This window comes from Zootoca vivipara, chromosome 1 (assembly GCF_965207765.1).
Source record: "Zootoca vivipara chromosome 1, rZooViv2.hap1.1, whole genome shotgun sequence".
NCBI classification, from domain to species: domain Eukaryota; kingdom Metazoa; phylum Chordata; class Lepidosauria; order Squamata; family Lacertidae; genus Zootoca; species Zootoca vivipara.
In genome coordinates, this window is record NC_142582.1 from 31,857,148 (window position 1) to 31,877,951 (window position 20,804).

General features: G+C 44.1%; 1 protein-coding gene across 6 annotated transcripts in view; it reads right to left on the minus strand.

Annotated features, from left to right (window-relative positions):
• Positions 1-20,804, minus strand: part of FMNL2 (formin like 2) — a 194,624-nt gene that overhangs the window by 73,678 nt on the left and 100,142 nt on the right. For all 6 annotated transcript variants that reach the window (XM_035131655.3, XM_035131679.3, XM_035131671.3 and 3 more), the window contains exon 2: positions 11,949-12,032. In XM_035131655.3, coding sequence (XP_034987546.1) covers positions 11,949-12,032 — 84 coding nt within the window. The remainder of the gene's footprint in view (positions 1-11,948; positions 12,033-20,804) is intronic.

The following is a 20,804-nucleotide window of genomic DNA, read 5'->3' on the forward strand; positions in this document are numbered from 1 at the left end:
GTTAACGTGAACCACAGCAGGGCTTAAAGAACATGTTGTGATGAAGCTTTCTTAGGGAAGTTGGAACCCACTTACAAAGCAAGATCTGCACAGGTCAGACTACTGTGTTTAAAGTCTCCCCACATTCAGAAGTGAGGCAGGCAATGACCCATGAGAGGGCCTTCTTGACAGTGGTGCCTTGACTCTTAAATGCTCTCCTCAGGAAGGCTCACCCAGCGCAGAGTCTGATGTCTTCACAGCACAAGGAAAGGGCCTTCTTAAAATTTGCACGGCCTTTTAGATACTGAGTTCTACACTGTTTTAATCTGGCTTTTTCCTCCTCTGCTGCTATTATTTTTAGCAGTTGCTATGAACCGATAAAGGAACTGATGGCATCTAATGTATTTTTAATATAGAAATAAATACGATGATATACTACAGACAGATATGTAGATAAACAGAAGGAGAAACGCAGCAAAAATTATGGAATCAATTTTTATACAGCCCAGTGCTTACATCTATAAAGAATGGCTGAATAATTTTAACTGGAGAGTAAAGGCTTCTTTTGTAGAGGAAGAACAAGAAGAAAAAAGAGAGAGCAGAGATTTTGTGGATGTGGTCTGTCATATGCAGCATGACAGTCTGATTTAAAATAAAAACTAAAAAAAAAAATCCTCTGACAGGAATTCACTTGCTGTTTGAGTCTTCTGTACCAAACAAGGCTAGCACCACATGCTTCTGGAACTGCTGAAGGGGGAATCCCAATACAGTTGCATACAAATGTGCTGCTCAGCAAAAAGTGATGGAACTTAAGATGCTCTGAAGCAAAAGCAGAAACATATCCCCAGTGCAACACAAGACACAACCTAGCTTGCAAGGGTTTACATTTATAATATTAATAATATAAAAAAATTCACTCCCGCAATATCTGAAATCACAATTTTTCTGACATCTGCTTACATATTTATTTAAATTTAGCCTTACTGCAAAGATTCTGAGTGTACTTCTCAAAAATCACAAAATAAAACAGCCAAATAAAAGTAATTTCATCAGGTGGTACATACCCTGATCAATTTTCAAAAACGGCTGTGTAATTACAGCCCATTTAAAATAAAATAAAATAAAATTGAGTCTAGAAAATTTCCAGAGGAGGGAACTCTACAACTCTCAAAACAGTCTTGTTCAGACATAAGATTGCATACTTTGTCTAACCATGGTTTGCTAGAACAAGAGCAAGGAGCAGGAAAAAAACATCCCCTCATCCCCTTGTGTGCCTGGCTTGACAGAAGACTTCCCTGTTTGTTCAAACACAGTTTCTTGTGTTGTCTAAACTGGGAAAATCTGGTTTAAGCACTATTTACAAACCAGGATTTCATAACTACAGTCTGCTTTGCAATCCTAGTTTTTAGGTGCTATTTGATCTACAGGTGTGGGTGAGTTATAATTTCATAAGAATGTAACAAGAGACTGCTGGATCAGGCCAATGGCCCATTTAGTCTAGAATCCTGTTCTCAAACTGGCCGAGCAGATGCCTGTGGGAAGATCTTTTAAGCAGGACCTGAGAGCCACACCACTTTCCACACCTGTGATTACCAGCAACAGGTATTCAGGCGCACATTGCCTCTGACAGTGGAGGTGGAACACGGCCATTGTGTTTAGTAGCCACTGATAGCCTTATTCCCTATGAATTTGCCTACTCCTTTTTTAAAAGCCATCCACCATTGGTGACCACCACTGCCTCCTGTGGAAGCGAGCTCCATAGTTTAACTGTGTGATACTGCACTGCAGTAAGGGGGCAAGGTAGACGTTCATATAATTATGCATGGAATGGAAAAAGTGGGCAGAGGAAAGTTTTTCTCCGTTTCTCATAACAACTAGAATTTGTGGACATCCAATGGATGTTGGAAGATTTGGGGCAGATAAAAGAAGGTATCAAGTGCTGGAACTTTTTCCTCATGGGGAATTGCACCATCCCCTTTTATCATTTTGGTTGCCCTTTTCCAAATTTCATATCAAAATTCATATTCTACTACAAGAGAAGAAAAGTAGTAGCTCAAAGGGAGGTTCCAAATGTCTGCAGAACAGAATTATAACCATTAAGGCGTTTTGTGTCCGTCACCCCCCAAAAAACGAATGTGAATCGGACAAATGAAATTTCAAATTCCACTCTCTTGGTGCTCCAAGATTCATTTATGTGTTTTATGCCAAGAACTATGCCCTTAGTTTCTAAAAATAACCCACCTTTTAATGCAACATTCCCTTGTCGCTAACAAATCTTTTCTAAAGAAGGTGGAAAAGCCACTCATAAACCGAGTCATAAATGAGAACATGGAACAGCTGATTCCAGGATATCCTACCCACTGCTGCAGAAAGGTTAATAACTCCAAAGAGGACAAGCAGTGGAATATTTTGTTTTATTTTTATTTCGTCTAATTGGTGAAAGGCCAATTTAGGCATAATGAACTAAAGAACTAAAGTTTGGGGCTTTAGCCTTACACAAAAGAGAACTTGCTTCCAGCAGCACCTTAGAGACCAACTAAGTTTGTCATAGGTATGAGCTTTCGTGTGCATGCACACTTCTTCAGATACAATTCAGATACACTTTTATTTTGTTTTATTTTGTACGTCAGACCAACACGGCTACCTACCTGTAACATAAGAGAACATTTGCCTAGACATGTCCACAAAGCCCTTAGGGTGTAGGTCTAAAATTGTAATGGGGGAAGCGAGGTAAATTTATTCCATCTTTCATTTATAAAATTTGTATTCTGCTTCTAATAGATAAAATAATGTCTAAGTCTTTTTTTTTTACATGCAATATAATTGGAGGGGCATCAATACATATTCAAAGAAGAACAGCCTTCACATCAGACTTTTTTTAAAAAAAAACCTATATAAAAGCAGAGTAAAACTATATACCAGGCATGTCCAACAGGAAGATTGTGATCTACCGGTAGATCACTGGACGTCTGTAATAGATCACTGGTAGATCACTGGCTTGCCCCTAAAAAGCTCAACAAATTTGTGGCTCCCCTAAAAAAAGCTCAACAACTTTGACCTGAACCCCTAAAAACAGACCTTCTTCCTCCCTAAAAAAAGCTTAACAACTTACCCCCCAAAAGGGGGTAGATCACTGTCAGTTTTTAACTCTATGAGTAGATCACAGTCTCTTGGGAGTTGGCCATCCCTGCTATATACCAGACAAAACTAAGCAGTGCACAAAAAAATTAATAAAGAACATTAAAAATTTGGAATCACGGTTTCCAGGAACACTTGTGTCATTTATTGGACAAAGACTTGGACTAGGTAGACCGGATTCAAAGTCTACTTAAGTGTCCCTACATCCAGTCCAAAATTTTGGTGACATCAGCTCTCTGCTATGAATCCTGTAGCTTTCCTTCCTTTGGTAGGCTCCAAAACTTGCATTTCAAAACACTCTTACTCTGAATATACCTGAGAGTTTCAACCACTCTGGTGCAATGGGCAGAGGACTGGTAATTGAATGGAAATCCATATTTGAACGGAAGCCCCCTATTTGAATTCCTGCTCAAAGAGCTTGCTGGACAAAAGCTCTTTATTTAAAAAAGCATTTTCTCCCCCCACATCTCTGTTTTGAAACTGCATTGTTATGCCCCAACCACCCATCAGGGGGCATAAAAGAACTTTGTAAAGGTTCCAAACACCTACCAGTAATCTCCTCCCCACAAACCTTAAAAACCAACAGATTGTACCAGTCAAGCACAAGGGATGCAATGATCACATTTCTCCTGAACCAATGAAAGAAAACTCTCCTTCATCACTTATCTAGCTCACACTTGCCCTAGTCATTGAGGTCCTATTTGAAGATGGCAAATGAATTTGCAGTCAATAACAGGCAAATACAACCTTTATTTCTTTTCGTGTTGCTCTTTCCCATTGCCCTACCTAGTGCATGTGTTGCCTTGAAACATAATCTGATTCCCCCACCTTCCAAATTCCTACCATTCCAAACTGCAGAAAAAGCTTTCTCTAGGAAAACAACAACACAATTCTCCCCATTATGGAAAAAATGCCTACACCCTAGCCTAGTCTATCTACTGAAGTCACAATAAGGAGCCCACCTCCTATCCAGGTTTCATGGGGAAAGCATTTGTGAAGTATGCAGGTGTCTGCTTTGATCTTAATTTGTTTACTTATTCAGCTGAACAGATGGGGGGGCAACATTTTAACATGTAATCCCAGAACTATCCAAAATATCAGATGCTTTGAGAACTATAAAAGTTGGGGTAATTTTTATTTGCCTTCGGGATGATTTTGAAATGAGACCTCTTTCCCCACCCCAAGTTAAAGTGAGAATTCTCAGGGATGATTTTTAAAAATAAATAAACAAAAGCATAAGGAGAAGCCTGCTGAACCAGGCCAAAAGTCCACTTAGCCCAACATCCTGTTCTCACAGTCACAAAGCAGATGTCTTCCCTTATTCACAATTTTTCTTAACTAAACTAAATAATATTTTGCTACGTGAGAAAACGAAAGCAGGTCTCTCTCTCTCTCTTTCTTACACATGCAAGCACACACAAACACACACACACACACACCTGCTTCAAATGTCCAAAATCTCTCTTATAGGGTTCTCAGCTTCTTAGGCTAGTGATTCAAATACATAAGGCAGCTTATGGAGGAAGTGTGCCCCTTCCTTTCCTGGACAGGGGCCTAGCAACAACCAAATACTTATCAAAAGAATAAACCGTCTGTTGCCGCCAAATAGGATCTTGTCAGTATTATGTCTCTGCTGTTTGACATGCCGAATCTGCTTTAACCACGTGCTGTAATTGCATGGTTAGAGATATAAATATTGCATGCACCATATGCTTCGCCCGAATCTCTTTATGAAATGTCTGCCTCATGGCTGCTCTAATTTACACCCACTGGCAATGAACCTCGAGGAGTCAGTAGGTCAGCCGCAGATGGGGCTGCTGCAGCACAGAAGCTCTTGATGTTTACAGTTCTGGTGGAGGTGGAAAGGAATGGCAAAGGGGATGCATAGGAGGAATCATCATATCTGCTCTGGAACTCTCCCCGTTTCATTGGAACAGGGAGATGAGAGCAAGTGCCATTTAACAGCAGGGCTCTGATGAACCAAGGTGCTTCAGACAAGGAAATGACAATACTCAAGAGAATCTCTCATATTTCCCCACCCCTTTCCTCTGATTGAAATTCTCACCTGCCTTCCTGAACCCTGCTATCAATGTATCTGCAGACTCCAAGACTACTGATCTCTGTCTGAAATGGCAAGGCTGTGCGCTGCAAATGAGTACAATTGACTCTGAGGTGTGAATGACAGTGCCTGGGCCCCAACCATATAGCTATTTCATTCTTCTTGAATCCTGCTGGCTGACAGTGTACAGTATACAACCGAGGACAAAGCTCACAATTCATAGAGGCTTTTCGCTCTTAACTGTGCACGCTGTAAGCAAACAGCCCCGAGGAAATGAGTTACTTACAGCAGATTAAGCAATTTGCCACAGTGTCTCAGTAAATTGTAATTGTAAACTGTACAATGCTTTTAAATGTTCTGCATGGAATATCCAACCAACACAAACTGCTAGTCCTGTAGCTCCAAGACGAAATGACAACTGTACTGGGGGATATACAAGGCATATCCCATGAAGTTGCTTTTGGGTTTAGTTATTAATTTGGGGTGACTCTATGAAACTATGGGCAGACCCATTGGATGAGCTTCAGAAGTGCTTAAGTGCAAACAATTTTGCTGAGTCTAGTCTTCTGTTTGCAGGTCTTCTGTTTAACAGAGCCTTTCCAAGATTGCCAATAACCCTTTACTGTAAAATATTTCCCCTTCTTTTTTTTAAGTGACTGCTTCAGATTCAAAAAACCCTAATGCTTCCCCAGCTGGGCATAAATAAATGATGCTGTATTTCTGTGTGGCCCGCTGCAGATGTAATAATTGTGCAGTGGCAGGAAACCGTGCATCCCCAAAGACCATGGTTTCATATTCTACTTATTCTCAGAATGGTTGGCAGCAATTCCATCATTTTCAGGAAAGACTAAAAGGTACTAAAGAAGAGGAGAGGCAAATGTTTCACTTCTCTACATCCTGAGGAAGTTAGCCCAAGTTAAGCAATCCAAACAGTATGATACAGGGCCAGGCTTTTCCCCTTTCCTTAACAATGGTGGTGGCCTAGTCTCCGGAAATGAAATGGGGACAACAGACTACTGATCCCTCAGTTTCTCTTTGTGAGGAGACCAACTGCGATAGTCCTGCTTTGTCATGAACTGGCAGGGTGACAGAGAGGATCCTGGTGAGGGGTGTAGCCAGGACTGGGGCACACCAAAGCAAGCAGGGGATGGGGAAGGAAGTACTCACTGGGTGACGGAGCATGGTGAGGGGATGGGGTCAGTGCACAGGAACCAAAACAGCAAGACCCATCACCAGAGCCAGAGGTGCCTCTGGCTCCATGAACACAGTGGGCTCTGAAGCGTAGGGGTGATATGGGAAGCTGAGGCAGGCAAAGGCCCACAGCCCAGCTCCCTAGCTAGTCAGGTAGGGCTCGCTAGCCCTGGGAGGGTGTGTGTGATTCCTCAGCCGGAGTGAACTGGAACAGGTGAGGTTCACCTGCCTCGTCACGCTCAGATGGCAAAGTACAAAAGGGAAACAGAGCTGAGGTGCTGGGTCTGGTTAAATTGCCACGTTGGTTGGACCATGGCTTGGATGTTCCAGGGAGACTATTTTTTGTGGGACTGACCTCCAGGTGCCCTGACCCCTGGATTGGCTGCAGAGGTGGAAATCTGGCCTGAGTGGACTTTGGACTTGTTGGCCTGCACACTAGCATCTGATGTGGGAGTATTCACTCCAGCAGGACTTGCCTCCAGGTACCCCGCGGTTCAGGGTGCTGCGACCTGGAATTGTGTCTACCAAGAAATAGACAGAACCCATCTTGTTTCTACAAAGGTCAAGCAAACCATTTAATCTATTGCATTTTACGCCAAAGCTTAGAAAGCTACACTGTCCATATCCTGTACCATATCAATCAACAATAAGAAAAGTGTTGCAAAGGGGAAATAAAACACATATGCTCTACAACACAGATAGGGGGGATCCTTTCAATGAGGGTTTACAACTGGCCTGCCTTGTAGTCTGAGCTAATGCAGTTCACGTGGGTTTAGAGCTCAAAGATCTGCATCTTTCCCCTTGGCGTTTTCACAGTCATGGCACTTTTATTGGGGTCATCACTGGCAAATCACACATTCCAGGTGTAGAGCATCATCCACACTCTGCAGCTTCCACTTCTCAACCTCAAGGTGGGGTGGCTGCTTTCCTTTCCCCATGGGTCAGGCTCTCTTTAAATCAAATCACATAGCCAATGGGTATGTGGTAATGACCAGGAAAGTCTGTGCTTGCTCAAAAAGAGGTGTTTGGATTGAGGTGTGTTATAAGAATTTTGAGGTCATATATATATATATAATAATTGTTCATAAAACATGTACATGAATGTACAGAAACATGTCTGAAGCAGCACAGGAAAACAGGCCTGACTGACACCATTTTGACTCTCTCTGACCAGGTGTTCCTCTGCAAGGAAGAAGGGGGGTGGGGGGAACCTTCTCATTGTCTCAGGAATTAAAGTGATAATCCCTGGCATCCTGATACCTGACTGCCAGACAAAAGGGTGTGATTAACTTGGCTGGGAAACAGGGAAATGTAAATATCTCTCAATTTTGTTGATTAGGTTCTGGGGGCAGGGGGCAGGGTCCAGGGTGCTCAGATTACTGCCACCAGACCTCCCCTTTCATGATGTACCTATGATGAATCTAGGGAGGGGGGGTCTTGGGCTACACCCCTTCTGTGACATATGGATGATGCTTCTGGGGGGTGGGCTGAAACCAATTTCAAATCTCTTTTTAAGGGCAAGACATCTTTGTTTGGGGTTCCTTCCTTGTTCTCCTGTGTGAGAGGAAGGACCCTGTTGCAACAGCAAAAATAAAAGTGCCTTGCTTCGCACGTCCTGGTTTGGTCTCTGTTATTTGGTGGGCAGGAGACGCTTAAACTTTGTCTGCTTGCCAGGATACCTGGACTCTTCCTGGGTCAAGGATCCACTTAATTCTAGGGTCGTGTAGCTCTGCAAAATTTTTACAACAGTTTGGCGACCACTTCGGGGACCCAGTTTTGCCTTGAGCTCCGGGTTCACTGAGGAAGGGGAGCCCAGCGCGCCCTTGCCTCTTTTGCAGGGGGGTAAACCAACCTCAGGACCCGAGGCACTTGGTAGTAATTGAGAGTCCAAGCGGGACCCCCAGGACGAAGCAACGTTTAAAGGGACAAGGCTGTTTTTTTTTAGGAACCAGTTGGAAGCTGGAGACAACGGGATTCGACTGAAAGGATCGGTCGTGAGTATTAAAAGGGGACACCTTGGGTGAGCTAAGAACCACAGCAACTAAAAATCTATTTCTCCACTTGGACTATCCTTTTCTACTCTCCTCTTTGGACCTTAGTTGCAGCAAGGCTGCCAGGCACAGTTACAGAGTAGAACTGAGGTCCCGGGCAACAGTCTTTACGTTAAACGCAGAGCTTAGAAAGACTGTCCCAGCTCCCTTCTGCCAAACTGAGCAGAAGTCTGAGCAAACTGTCGCTTTTCTACCAATCTGGGAATCTGGCTATCCCAGCTCTGTTTCCTATTCCTCTGCTCTTAATCTTCGGGTGAAGCCGCCCCTAGACACCCCCGATCCCCACCGGGAAGTGACGGGGTTGTTCTAGATCGCAAGGTCACCCGTTCTTTTCAAAAAACCTTCCTTCCAAGGCTAACCACCCGGCATTGCGTGGGCAAGCGTCCAGGGCAGGTAGTCTTTCTATTAGATTGTAAGAGGCAGGAAGTTGCTGTGGAACCCTCAGGCAATTGATGACCAGTGGGAGGGTTCCAATAGGGTTTTAGCTGCACCAGGCCGCCTAGTAGTTAGTGCACGCGAACGGCAGGCAGGAACACCACTAGGACGTGGGGGTGAGTCATAGACTCGGGAAGTTAAGAGTGTCCAGGAACAGGGTCGGGGACCCAGAACTGCAGTATAAAAAGACAGAAGTAAAATGGGTGCAACCCACTCTAAGGAATTCCTTTCCCAGACTCCCAACCGAGGCAAAGCACAACTGAGGCTTTGCTCCGGTAAGGACTTTGAGGATGAAAGTCCACTCCAATTCGTTCTCTTAAATTGGCATGAAATCCCCGGGGCGGACAAGCTTGAAGGGAACCAATTGCAAAAACTTTGTAAGAAAAAAACATAGGGTCCGATTTACTATGGACCACCCAGATGAGGGGAAATGGCTACCAGGAGGTTCCTTTAACATACAGTGAATCTCCGCTTTAAAATTAACCCTGGTGAACTCTGAATGGGAAAAGTTTTGTGAGGAATCCTGCAAAGTATGTTATGGTATAAAATTATATATGTTTGCATGTTACATGTTGTCTGTGTTGTCTGTTACGTGTATGTGCGTCTGTTCCTTGTGTCTGCTATAGATAGTTGTTTCCTTTAAAGTAAATGAGAGATATAATCCAGGTTTAGGAAATTAGGGGTTTGTGTTTAAAATTTGGCCATGACACCCACAGACTGCCTTTTTTAAAGCATGCATAGTTTAAAATAATATAAAAATTAAGGCAAGCTTGCTTAAATAATCTTATGTAAGGGCTTGATCAACCCAAAAACATGGCAAATATTTAAAAGAGTGGAGGTAGTGTGTAAAGGTTTGTTTTAAAGAGGCTGTAGAAGGCCATTGTTTCCTCTCCAAAAGTAAAAAGAGGGGGCAGGATGAAGGAAAATAACGAGCTGTAAGTTTAAAAATGCTTGCTCAATGCTTTGAAAATATTTTAAACTTGAAAATGTTCATAAACTCCAGCTATAAGTGGATAAGAGATGTACTCAAGGTTTAGAATGTTATGGGGTGTGTTTAAATTGGCTACAACATCCATAGACTGCCTTCTTAAGTGTGCATAGTTAAAACTGCCAACTTGTTTAAATTTCTAGTATAGAAACAATGTTGAACCGATCAATCTTAAACATTATAAATATGAGAATGAGGTGTGCAAATGTTTGTTATTGAGAGAGGCTCCAAAGGGGAGTCTTTCTCCAAGTGACTAGATGAATATTGACTAAAGGAAAATTGAACAGCTATTCCAATAAAGGTGATTTGTTTGTCAAAGGTAGAGCTTCCATAGCCAGGAATTGTCTATCTGAGTCTAGTTTTAACTTCAATTGTGTTGGACAGAAGGGTTATTGTTGGGCTCCTAATATCAGTCTCTTAAGAAAAAAACAACTCATCTGCTCAAGGGTTCTGTATAAAGTTGGTATTTTCATTCAAATCTTGTGAATCCTGTATCTTAGAGGGTTAGACTAAATGACCTCAGGGTCCCTTCTAACCCCCATTTTAGAGCTATGTGAAAGGCAATGTGTCTGATGTGGTGATGGGTTGAAATTCAGCCCAGCTCTGCTTTCTGGCAAGGAAAGATTATTGGTTTTCAGAGTTGGAACAAGAGTGTAATTGTTTTTTTTTATGGAGTGATTATATAAGTTTTTATCACATTGTCTATTAAGGTTTAAAGTTTAAGCACATATGAAAGCCCTAAGGGGATTCACCAGGGATTGTTGCTGTTGTGCCACAATGGAGGTGTGCAACCAGAGGAGAGCTAGCTTTTGACACCTGAAGAACACACAAAAGGGTAAACAAACAAACTGCACTTTCCAGTCAATATTGGTGGACCATCCTGTTAAATGAAATACGTAGACCATTTTTGAGAAATGCTTCTCCCAAAGTACTAAAACAACACATCTGGTTATTCTTTTGTGGGGCAACAATTTTTAAGAAAAATTATAGCCCCAAATGGGGGATATTGTTATAAGAATTTTGAGGTCATATATATATATATAATAATTGTTCATAAAACATGTACATGAATGTACAGAAACATGTCTGAAGCAGCACAGGAAAACAGGCCTGACTGACACCATTTTGACTCTCTCTGACCAGGTGTTCCTCTGCAAGGAAGAAGGGGGGTGGGGGGAACCTTCTCATTGTCTCAGGAATTAAAGTGATAATCCCTGGCATCCTGATACCTGACTGCCAGACAAAAGGGTGTGATTAACTTGGCTGGGAAACAGGGAAATGTAAATATCTCTCAATTTTGTTGATTAGGTTCTGGGGGCAGGGGGCAGGGTCCAGGGTGCTCAGATTACTGCCACCAGACCTCCCCTTTCATGATGTACCTATGATGAATCTAGGGAGGGGGGGTCTTGGGCTACACCCCTTCTGTGACATATGGATGATGCTTCTGGGGGGTGGGCTGAAACCAATTTCAAATCTCTTTTTAAGGGCAAGACATCTTTGTTTGGGGTTCCTTCCTTGTTCTCCTGTGTGAGAGGAAGGACCCTGTTGCAACAGCAAAAATAAAAGTGCCTTGCTTCGCACGTCCTGGTTTGGTCTCTGTTATTTGGTGGGCAGGAGACGCTTAAACTTTGTCTGCTTGCCAGGATACCTGGACTCTTCCTGGGTCAAGGATCCACTTAATTCTAGGGCCGTGTAGCTCTGCAAAATTTTTACAACAGGTGCAAAAAAGGGGGGGAAAGAATATTGAACACAGCAGTGGGTGCACACAACTGGATCATCAGAGACTAGAAGCCACATACACAGGCTTTTCTCACAGCTACCATACACTCAAGAGGTTGCATGAATCAGCCCTATGTAAGAAGTCTTCTGCCAAGTAGAAACAACCCATTCCTTTTCTGTTCTCAGCTACCCCAATATTTGAGAGCATTGGTCTTGTTTGCATTCAATCCTTGGCACTTTAAGATCTGGAGAGCTGCTGCCAGTCAGAATGGAGACTACTAGACCAGATGAATGAAGAGTCTGATCCTGTATAAGGCACCTACTATCATGGCATAGGGACAGTGTTTGTAAGACCAGCCTTAAATAACTTATTGGTTGTCAAACTTACCTGATCACAGATCAGCTCCCACTTCTTCTCATTGTCGTACTGTCGAAGTAGCCTTGCTTTGTCAGGAGGCAAGTTCATTGCATTCTGCAGAGAAAGAGAAAGCAAACATGGGTGACCACAGCAGGCTAAAGGTTTAGAAAAGTCTGGTGTGAACAGACCATAACAATGTGGTTGCAATTAACATTAATTGTTTTCCTTTGAATTCTCAGTTAACAGAGTTAATCCACAGCATTCCACAAAAAAGGATGTTGAAACAAGAATTGCCAGGGAAGAGAAGTTGAAGCAAACAAGGCACTTTTTCTCTCCCCAAGGGGAATCAATCCAGACTTGGTCAAGATTCAGAGGTTTCTCACATGCAGGGGCGTAGCGAGGCGCCGCGACACCCGGGGCGGCAAATTGCCATGCATCCGGGTGGGCGTGGCGTTGCTACGTAATGACGCATGCATCGTTACATGGCGGGGTATCACTGCCCCCCGTGCCTCCAAAGCCATGCGCCTCGCTCCAGCTACAAACTCCAGGTAAAAAGCCTGTTCAGCGTGCGGCTTTGGAGGCATGGGGGGCAGCGATACCCCGCCACGTAACACGCATGTGCAGTAGGGTGCTGCGCATGCGTCATTACGTGGCGGGGTATCGCCGCCCCCCTGCGCCTCCAAAGCCGTACGCCTCCAGCTACAAAACTCCAGGTAAAAAGGCCTCTCAGTGCCACGTACCCGCCGTGCTCAGCGGGCATTTTATCTGGAGTTTGTAGCTGGAGCGAGGCGCATGGCTTTGGAGGCACGGGGGGCAGTGATACCCCGCCATGTAACGATGCATGCGTCATTACGTAGCAACGGCTTTGGAGGCGCCGATCGCAGGGCAGGGGCGCAGCCCCGAATTACACCCCCTCCAGGGCGGTGCCCAGGGCATACCGCCCCCCACTTTCTCCGCCCCTGCTCATATGAACCAGAACAGGATAGAAGAGTCACTGGTGATTTGTGGCAATTGTCTCCCCCTCCTCTGCCACATGTGCACACATTAATTGCTGCAGCACTTGTACAACTGTATGGTCCCAAGAGCATAAATAAAGCAGTGTGCAAGGTAGAATGCTATATTCAATGCACATTAAGGCAGTGCAGTTACCTACTTATACTACTCCTTATTGTTTATGTTTATATTGCCACCAACACGCTAGGTACATACGGTAACTTCCAGAACAGCAGCTGTGTTAACCTGTTGCAGCTAACAGACAACTGTTTCTGCATGCACACACACACACCGATCCCTCTCTATCCTCCATCCAGACCAGTGAGAAGCATTAGCAAAGTTATAAGATACATTCCAGCCAATCAAAAACACCCTGAGGTGCGAAGTAGAATGGGGGTGGCGGCCTGCAGAAAGTTCAATGGTCAGAAAGAGATACCTTGAGGGCAGCATTTGGCCTCCAGGCCTGAAATCCCCCACCCCTGATTTAAAGGATACCAAAATAAATCCACAGCACATTTCACAATGAATGGGCAGGATCCTTTGCAGGACTTAACTGAGTGGAAATTACAATTCCCCCCCCCCCGGCAAGCCTCCAGCTGCATTGCAGGCAGATATAAAATAAACTGCTTTGAGCTTTTATTGCAACCAAGCAGTATTTAAATGTTGTGAAATATATACATATATAACAAAGATTCCCTGCATCCATTTTGGGTGGGGTTGCTTTATTTATCATGGGTCAGCAAACATTTTCAGCAGGGGGCCGGTCCACTGTCCCTCAGACCTTGTGGGGGGGGGCAGCCTATATTTTTTGGGGGGGTGAACAAATTCCTACACCCACAAATAACCCAGAGATGCTTTTTAAATAAAAGCACACATTCTACTCATGTAAAAACACACTGATTCCTGGACCATCCGCAGGCCGGATTTAGAAGGCAATTGGGCCGGATATGGCCCCCAGGCCTTAGTTTGCTTACCCATGATTTAACTACTGTATACTTGTAGAATCATATCATAGGATCAAAGAATTGTAGAGTTGGAAGGTACCGTGAGGGTCAACCTCCTGCAATGCAGGAAACTTTCCCAATTTGGGGCTCAATCCCACAACCCTGAGATTAAGAGTCCCGTGCTCTACCAACTTATCTATCCCCATTGTATTATATTTTTCAGATGTAACCTGCCCTGGGACCTTACAGTGACGGGAGGGTAACTCAACATCAACATCACATGAGCAAAAGCTTCAACTGTTGAATTTCTGCCTGTGGTACAGCTTTTAAGAGACACAGCAGCCCTGCCAGAAAAAGCGGCATTCCTGACGCTATGTCAGGTATCAGCCAACAGCTTCCATAATATAGTTTAAAAATATTTGTTCCAAGCAGAGCATTCATTGCAAAGTCCTGAGATGTAAGTGTAGATAAAAATCACAATCTGTACAGAGTGAGCTTTCCTCCTCTCTTACCTAAAGGCATAAATGAAGGCCTACAGTTTAAAACCTCTCTTTTAAAAATAAGCCTTGAAATGTCATTAAAATGCTAATGAAGTGCTATTCTGTTGTAACAGCAGGGCAACATTCTGATTTTTAAAATGTCACTGCATGCAAACTGAAGGAGATAATTTACATACTAGGGCTCTAATCTGTGCCCATAGTGATATGGCCCTTCTCATATAAAGGTAACACAATGAATTGGAAATGATGGCTGACAACCAGCACTAACAAAATATTTGAATAGATGGGGGGGGGAGGTTTGTGAAACAGATCAGGGGGGAAATGGTGTTTGGCTACAGTCAATGCCTTCAGGGCAGCCTCACATCCTAGATTTCAAAGGTAGGATCTCTCTGCTGCCACTACCAAGTATCTACCAGGGCACAAGAAAATCAATGATGTTGAACTCAATATGTGTACACTGCTATGCCACTATTTACGGTAATAAAATTAGCATGAAGCTTGTTTACATTGCAGCTACTATATCAAGCAGAAGCTAACTCCCAAATTGTTCCAGGTACCTAGTAAAATACAAATGGGTAAACGAAATGCTGCACAGAGTTTTGTCTATTCATAGCAATACAATTTAGTTACATGCATTGAAAGCAAATAAACAAATCATGGGCATATCTCATTTAGGAGTTGAAAATGGAAACGAACTGGAAAGTTGTGAATGTAGAACTTCAATCATTTCACAACAGATCCCAGGTTCTGACCTACTATTCTTTTCTGCCATGTTTTGCAAGCTTCTGTGCTGGTGCTCTTGAGGAAAAGTCCCTTTCATTCAGCGTTAAGCTACCAGGATATCACCTCTCTCATTCATACACACACACACACACACACACACACACACACACACACACACACAATTTCTAGGATGCTAAGTGGCAAAAGGAGTAGGGTGGAGTGGAGTAAAGAACCCAAAATGTTTAATCCCATTTGTAATGGCTCACTGTGATTTTCAGAGTCATGCCTTCATACAGCCAGCAGTGTAATGAGTGGCATTCCTGGAATTCCCAGAATGTTGAAATTCCAAAGCAGAAGAATTCATGTGACTCAACAATAACTGTAAGCAATTAGCTGCCTAAATACCTGTATGGTGTCTAAGTCAATATTGAGGCCATGCTTGATGTAGAGAAGCTTTGCATAACACCCTTTACAAAACTTGCCTATTGCCTCTCCCAAGATCAAAAGGAAAAGGAGACATGGCAGCCACTACAGCGCCATAAAGGACTCTTTCCAGCCTGGAGGGAACACTCCTACACGCCTGGGGCAGCTGATATTTCTTCAGAGTGAAGTGGGGCACCAAGTACTTACAGCCCTGCTTTAGATTGCTCAGCTGATAAGAAAAATTCTACCAACTGCTTCAAAAATGAGGGTTATTTTATTATCTCTGCTTTTGAGAGCAGATCCAGGCTTGCTATTTCTGCCTAAATCACCATTTTATTAGCATCACAACTGCAACTTTCTTCACCCTTCTGTTGAAGGCTAATTCCTTGCAATCGTACCAAGAAATCCTCACCTCTCCTTTTGCATTGTCATAAATGATTCATATTCTACCCTGGAGATTCTATGGTGTGATTTGTCCTCTTTCCTGTAATTACACCGCATGCTTGAGTGTGCTGGGATTGTGTAACATTTGCTAGTCATGCTGTACTGTGTTGTAATCACCTCCTCCAAGTGAAAGATAACCTGGCTGCAGTTCACAGAGCCCTCCTTCATTCAACACAACCCGCAGCAAAATGAATGGATGAGGCAACAGTCTCCTTTGGACTGTACATTCTCAGGCTCAAAAAATAGTTCAATCTTGGGCTTGGCAGCCTCTGGTCCTGAGGCTCAAAGACATAGCCACTCTGGGTTACAGGATCACCACATGCATTAATTTTGTTTAGATGTGTTTACACCTGCACATGTAAAACATAGACAGGGTCTACCGTGTTTCCCACATTTTAAGACACCGTCTTATATTTATTTTACTCAAGAAAATAAGCCTATGGCTTATTTTCGGGGGGTGTCTTGGTTTTTTTATTAAGCAATCTATTTTTTATTAAGCAATCTTGCAGCAGCGCCACTCGGTTCAAGGCAGCGGGACCCAGCAGTGTCATCCTCATCCTCCCACTGCTGTTGCTGCTGCTAGCCCCTGGGGGCCGCGGAGGACGGAGGCAGGCGCCCAAAAGCGGCGACAAGGCTGGCTGGCTGGCGGAGGAGGTGGTGGAGGTGGAAAAAGGGAGGCGGGTGGAGAGGGCACACAGCTCACTCGCTTGGCTAGGCGGCCTTCCCTGCTGCCGCACCACCAGCCACCGCTGCAGCCCTTGTGGGAGCCGCCTGGCTGGCTGCTGGCTGGAGGGGTGCATACCCGAGCGGGAGCCGCTGCTGCCGTTGCCGGAGGAGGAGGAGCCTCCCGCTGCTGTTGCTACGCCGGAGGAGGAGGAGGGAGGCGCATCGCGGCCAGACCCGAGCGGGAGCCGCTGCTGCCGTTGCCGGAGGAGGAGGAGCCTCCCGCTGCTGTTGCTATGCCGGAGGAGGAGGAGGGAGGCGCATCGCGGCCAGACCCGAGCGGGAGCCGCTGCTGCCGTTGCCGGAGGAGGAGGAGCCTCCCGCTGCTGTTGCTACGCCGGAGGAGGAGGAGGGAGGCGCATCGCGGCCAGACGCACACAAGGAAGGCCGGCCAAAGGGAGCCCGCAGCCGCTCAACAGCACCTCGGCTCCGCTGGGCTTAGCTTCTCTGCCTTGCAGCCGGCTGTGGCTGCCGCCGCCGCCGCCGCTGCCTGTTGTCACAGGAGAGGCAGGGAGCGAGCAAAAGAGGGCGCGTGCTGGCCCAGAAGGAGGAGAAAAGGTGCAGACGGGGAGAGATGGGCGCCCCAAAGCGCCCTGACCATTGGATGTATTCGCTGCCTCCCAGGGTCGAAAAGGAAAGCACCAGTAGCCCCAATAGGAAAGACAGGCCTGCTCCAGAGGGACAGGAAGAGGCTTCCCCCCCTCTCCCTGTGCGCTCAGCAGGCGGTGGAGAAATCAGCTGAGAGGCGCGTTTTCCCCCCATGCCTGTTGCTGGTTCGCTGGCTCCCTGAGCACACAGGAGGGGCTGAGGAGGTGACAGAAACAATGGTGGCTTACTTTCGGGGTACGTCTTACTTATCTTACTTCTAGAAAAACCCTCCCATGGCTTACTTTCTGACTACGTATTAAAAAAGGGGAAACACGGTATGTGTGCTGCAAACCAAGTATACCTGCAGCAACCTGGTGATTGTACTTGGTGACAAACCCTGGTTTGCACCTCTATAGAGAGTCTACAGAATAAGTGAAACACACATCTTTTTAAGGAGGGGGCTTCACTGAATTTAGTGGATTTACTTACAATTATTGCTTGGAATCACCCTGCAAGTTTCACCATCCTGTTTTGCAAGCTTCTGTGCCAGGGATGGGAATGTTGTTGGAACTACAACTCCCATCATCCCTGACTGTTGGCCATGCTGGCTGAGACTGATGGAATTTGGGAGTCCGGAAACCTCTGGAGGACCATATCTGTTCACAAGAAAATGTCTCCTCCACTCAACATTACAATTGCAGAATATCACTTCAGAGACCGACCTCATTCTAGGGTCCACCTATCAGCCAAGTTTTCCCACAAGCAGAGAAAACTCAACATAGTTGGTCTTCCCTTCAAATTCTCCTTTCAAAATGGAACTAGCAGGTTAGCACTGCATCAGAAATCCAGCATATTTGTCACAACTTCCAGGCCCTTCCCTGTCCTATGATCTTGTTACATTCTAGGCAGGAAACATTAGCATTCCTAACTCTCACCTGCCTTTTTGCAGAATTGCTCATTGTATCACCCCAGCAAGTGACTCATTTCTTCTCTCTGGTGCTTTCCACTTTCCTGTGCAAGAATATTCCTTGGCTTTTTTCCCCTCTCTTGCAAATGTTTTCCCTTCAGGCCACTGTTCTTGTTCTACCTTGTTTTGAAATAACAAATATGCCTTTTTTCTCCATTCCAACTGCTAACCTACACGATAGATGCAAGACTGTAACAATAGCAATGCAAGCCTCCTTTACATATCTCTTCCCACCCCCTTCTTTTCCATCGCTTTCTTTTGCTCTTGGTGTATTTTTTAAAAAACAAAAAACCTGGAGTTCTTTTATGTGTATGTTTTTTGCTGAGAGGCCTTCTTTTAATCCTTCCTAGTGGAGGAGAATCTAAATTGCATTCCAAGACTATACAAAGATCCAGGGTTATATAAAACATTGCTATTGGCAACCGACCCGCTAAATCACCTTGAACTGTGATCTTAGGAGCGGTACAAGGCTAGGAAGAAAGTTTCGTCTCAGAACTCAGTCAAATCTGCAGCTTAGAAATGCTATGAAGTTCAAGACGATTCAGAATCACTGACATATACTTTTCATGTCACTTTCTGTTGACTCCAACACAAAATTATGTCTGGAGTTCAGGCCACGTGAGAATCTTCTCCTATGACTCTAGTAAATTCATATTTAAAAAAGCAACACACACATAGTGAAGTTGACACTTATACAAAAAGTATGCCATATGCAAAATATAGCCATATTCTTTTTTTCACACTTTGACTTGAAATGAGGAACTTTACAACTGCTTCCAGATTATTTCTGGGTAATGGCTATTTTTAAATATCCATACATTATCATTAGCTCCCCAGATTAATTCATGACAATTCCATTTGCATGCATCCAAAAATAACACGAGCTTCCCCAAGAAATATGTTAGCTTCTGTTCTGGTGAATCATATTGCTGTCACGTGCCTGGTCATCTTAATGGGGATAGCAGCTTAATTCCTACATAGCAGTTCCTTGCATGAAGGAATTTTGTAATGAGTGAAACAGCTCTTCATATTTTATAGTTCCAGCGTGACAGGGTTCCCCCTCCCTCACCTCATGCCCCTACCAAATTGCCAGAGGGCAGGAGAATTCCCAGAACAGCACACAGGGGAAGAATGTTCCACCAGGCAAGCAAAAATTATGACAAAGTTTCCTTACAAGCAGTTAATAACTACTTTTCCCTGATGAAAATTACATGTATATATTTCCTGCCAACCTAGCAGTTCGAAAGCACGTCAAAATGCAAGTAGATAAATAGGAACCGCTACAGCGGGAAGGTAAACGGCGTTTCCATGTGCTGCTCTGGTTTGCCAGAAGCGGCTTTGTCATGCTGGCCACATGACCTGGAAGCTATACGCCGGCTCCCTCGGCCAATAATGCGAGATGAGCGCGCAACCCCAGAGTCGGTCACGACTGGACCTAATGGTCAGGGGTCCCTTTACCTTTACCTTTATTTCATGTCTTATCATCCCAACTTTTCTGTCATGCTAACTGATCACGATAGCAATAGTAGATTTAATAGCCTATTGGCTTGTACCTAAAGGGAGCAAAATTCCATAAGAGATTGGATTTTCTTGCTTTAAAAAAGAAAAACTCCAAGGAAGACAGATGTTCTACAGGTGCTGAGTCTCCCAACTCTATACGAAAATCATCCTGCAAAGATTGTCCTGTTTGAGGTAACATAAAATGACAGGTTTACCATATCCTTTATGGAATTGTTGCAGTCACTTTTAAACAGAAAAAGTGCAATATTAAAAAAGCTATCTGAGCAACCTTTAGGAGTGCCAAACCTTGCTAGGGGAGTTAGAATTAGGAGTCTCAACAGCTGCTTTTCATGTTCTCACCTCTTCATCACCCATGATGACATGTTGCATTTACACACTGATAGAGAACAATAAAAAGCTTACCGGTTGCTTAGTTGTGCAGGATGTGGCCAGGATTAAAGAAGGAATGTTTGGTCTGACTTTGGAATGTAGCCATCATATAATAATAGGTTACTAGATTGTGTCTGTCCATTCTCACTTCACTGCACCTGATTTTACCATACAGAAATAAGAGGGGAACTGAGTAGATCTGATCAGATTTCTGGGAGGCTACTCACAGCCTTTCTTATAAACACCTAAAGGTCACTTTAACAATAGGGAGCTCATTCTCACCTCTAGAACAACAACCAAATACCACTTATAACATTACTACTGAGAGCATTTGTTAAGCTGAACACCACAGGAGCATTATTTAATGTGGGTTCAGTCCTCAGGATTCACACACAACAGGAACAGGAGACAATGAAATTGTGGTTGAGACTGATTTCAGGAAGAAAAGTTCTCTTGAGCCGTTCCTCCCAAGGGACAAAAGTGAACTGTTTTCCACGTTCTTTTCTCTTATAAAACTTTCATTTCCATTTATTTTCAGGATTACTTCAAGCTATTGCTGCTAAAGGTGGTTCTACAATCATAAGGTGTACTTAGTTTTTCGCACATGGTTTCTTCCATTTTGGCTTTATTTCTCTTAAATAAATCATGACATGGTGTAGTACGTCATGTGCTGTTGTTCATCTGAGGTTGT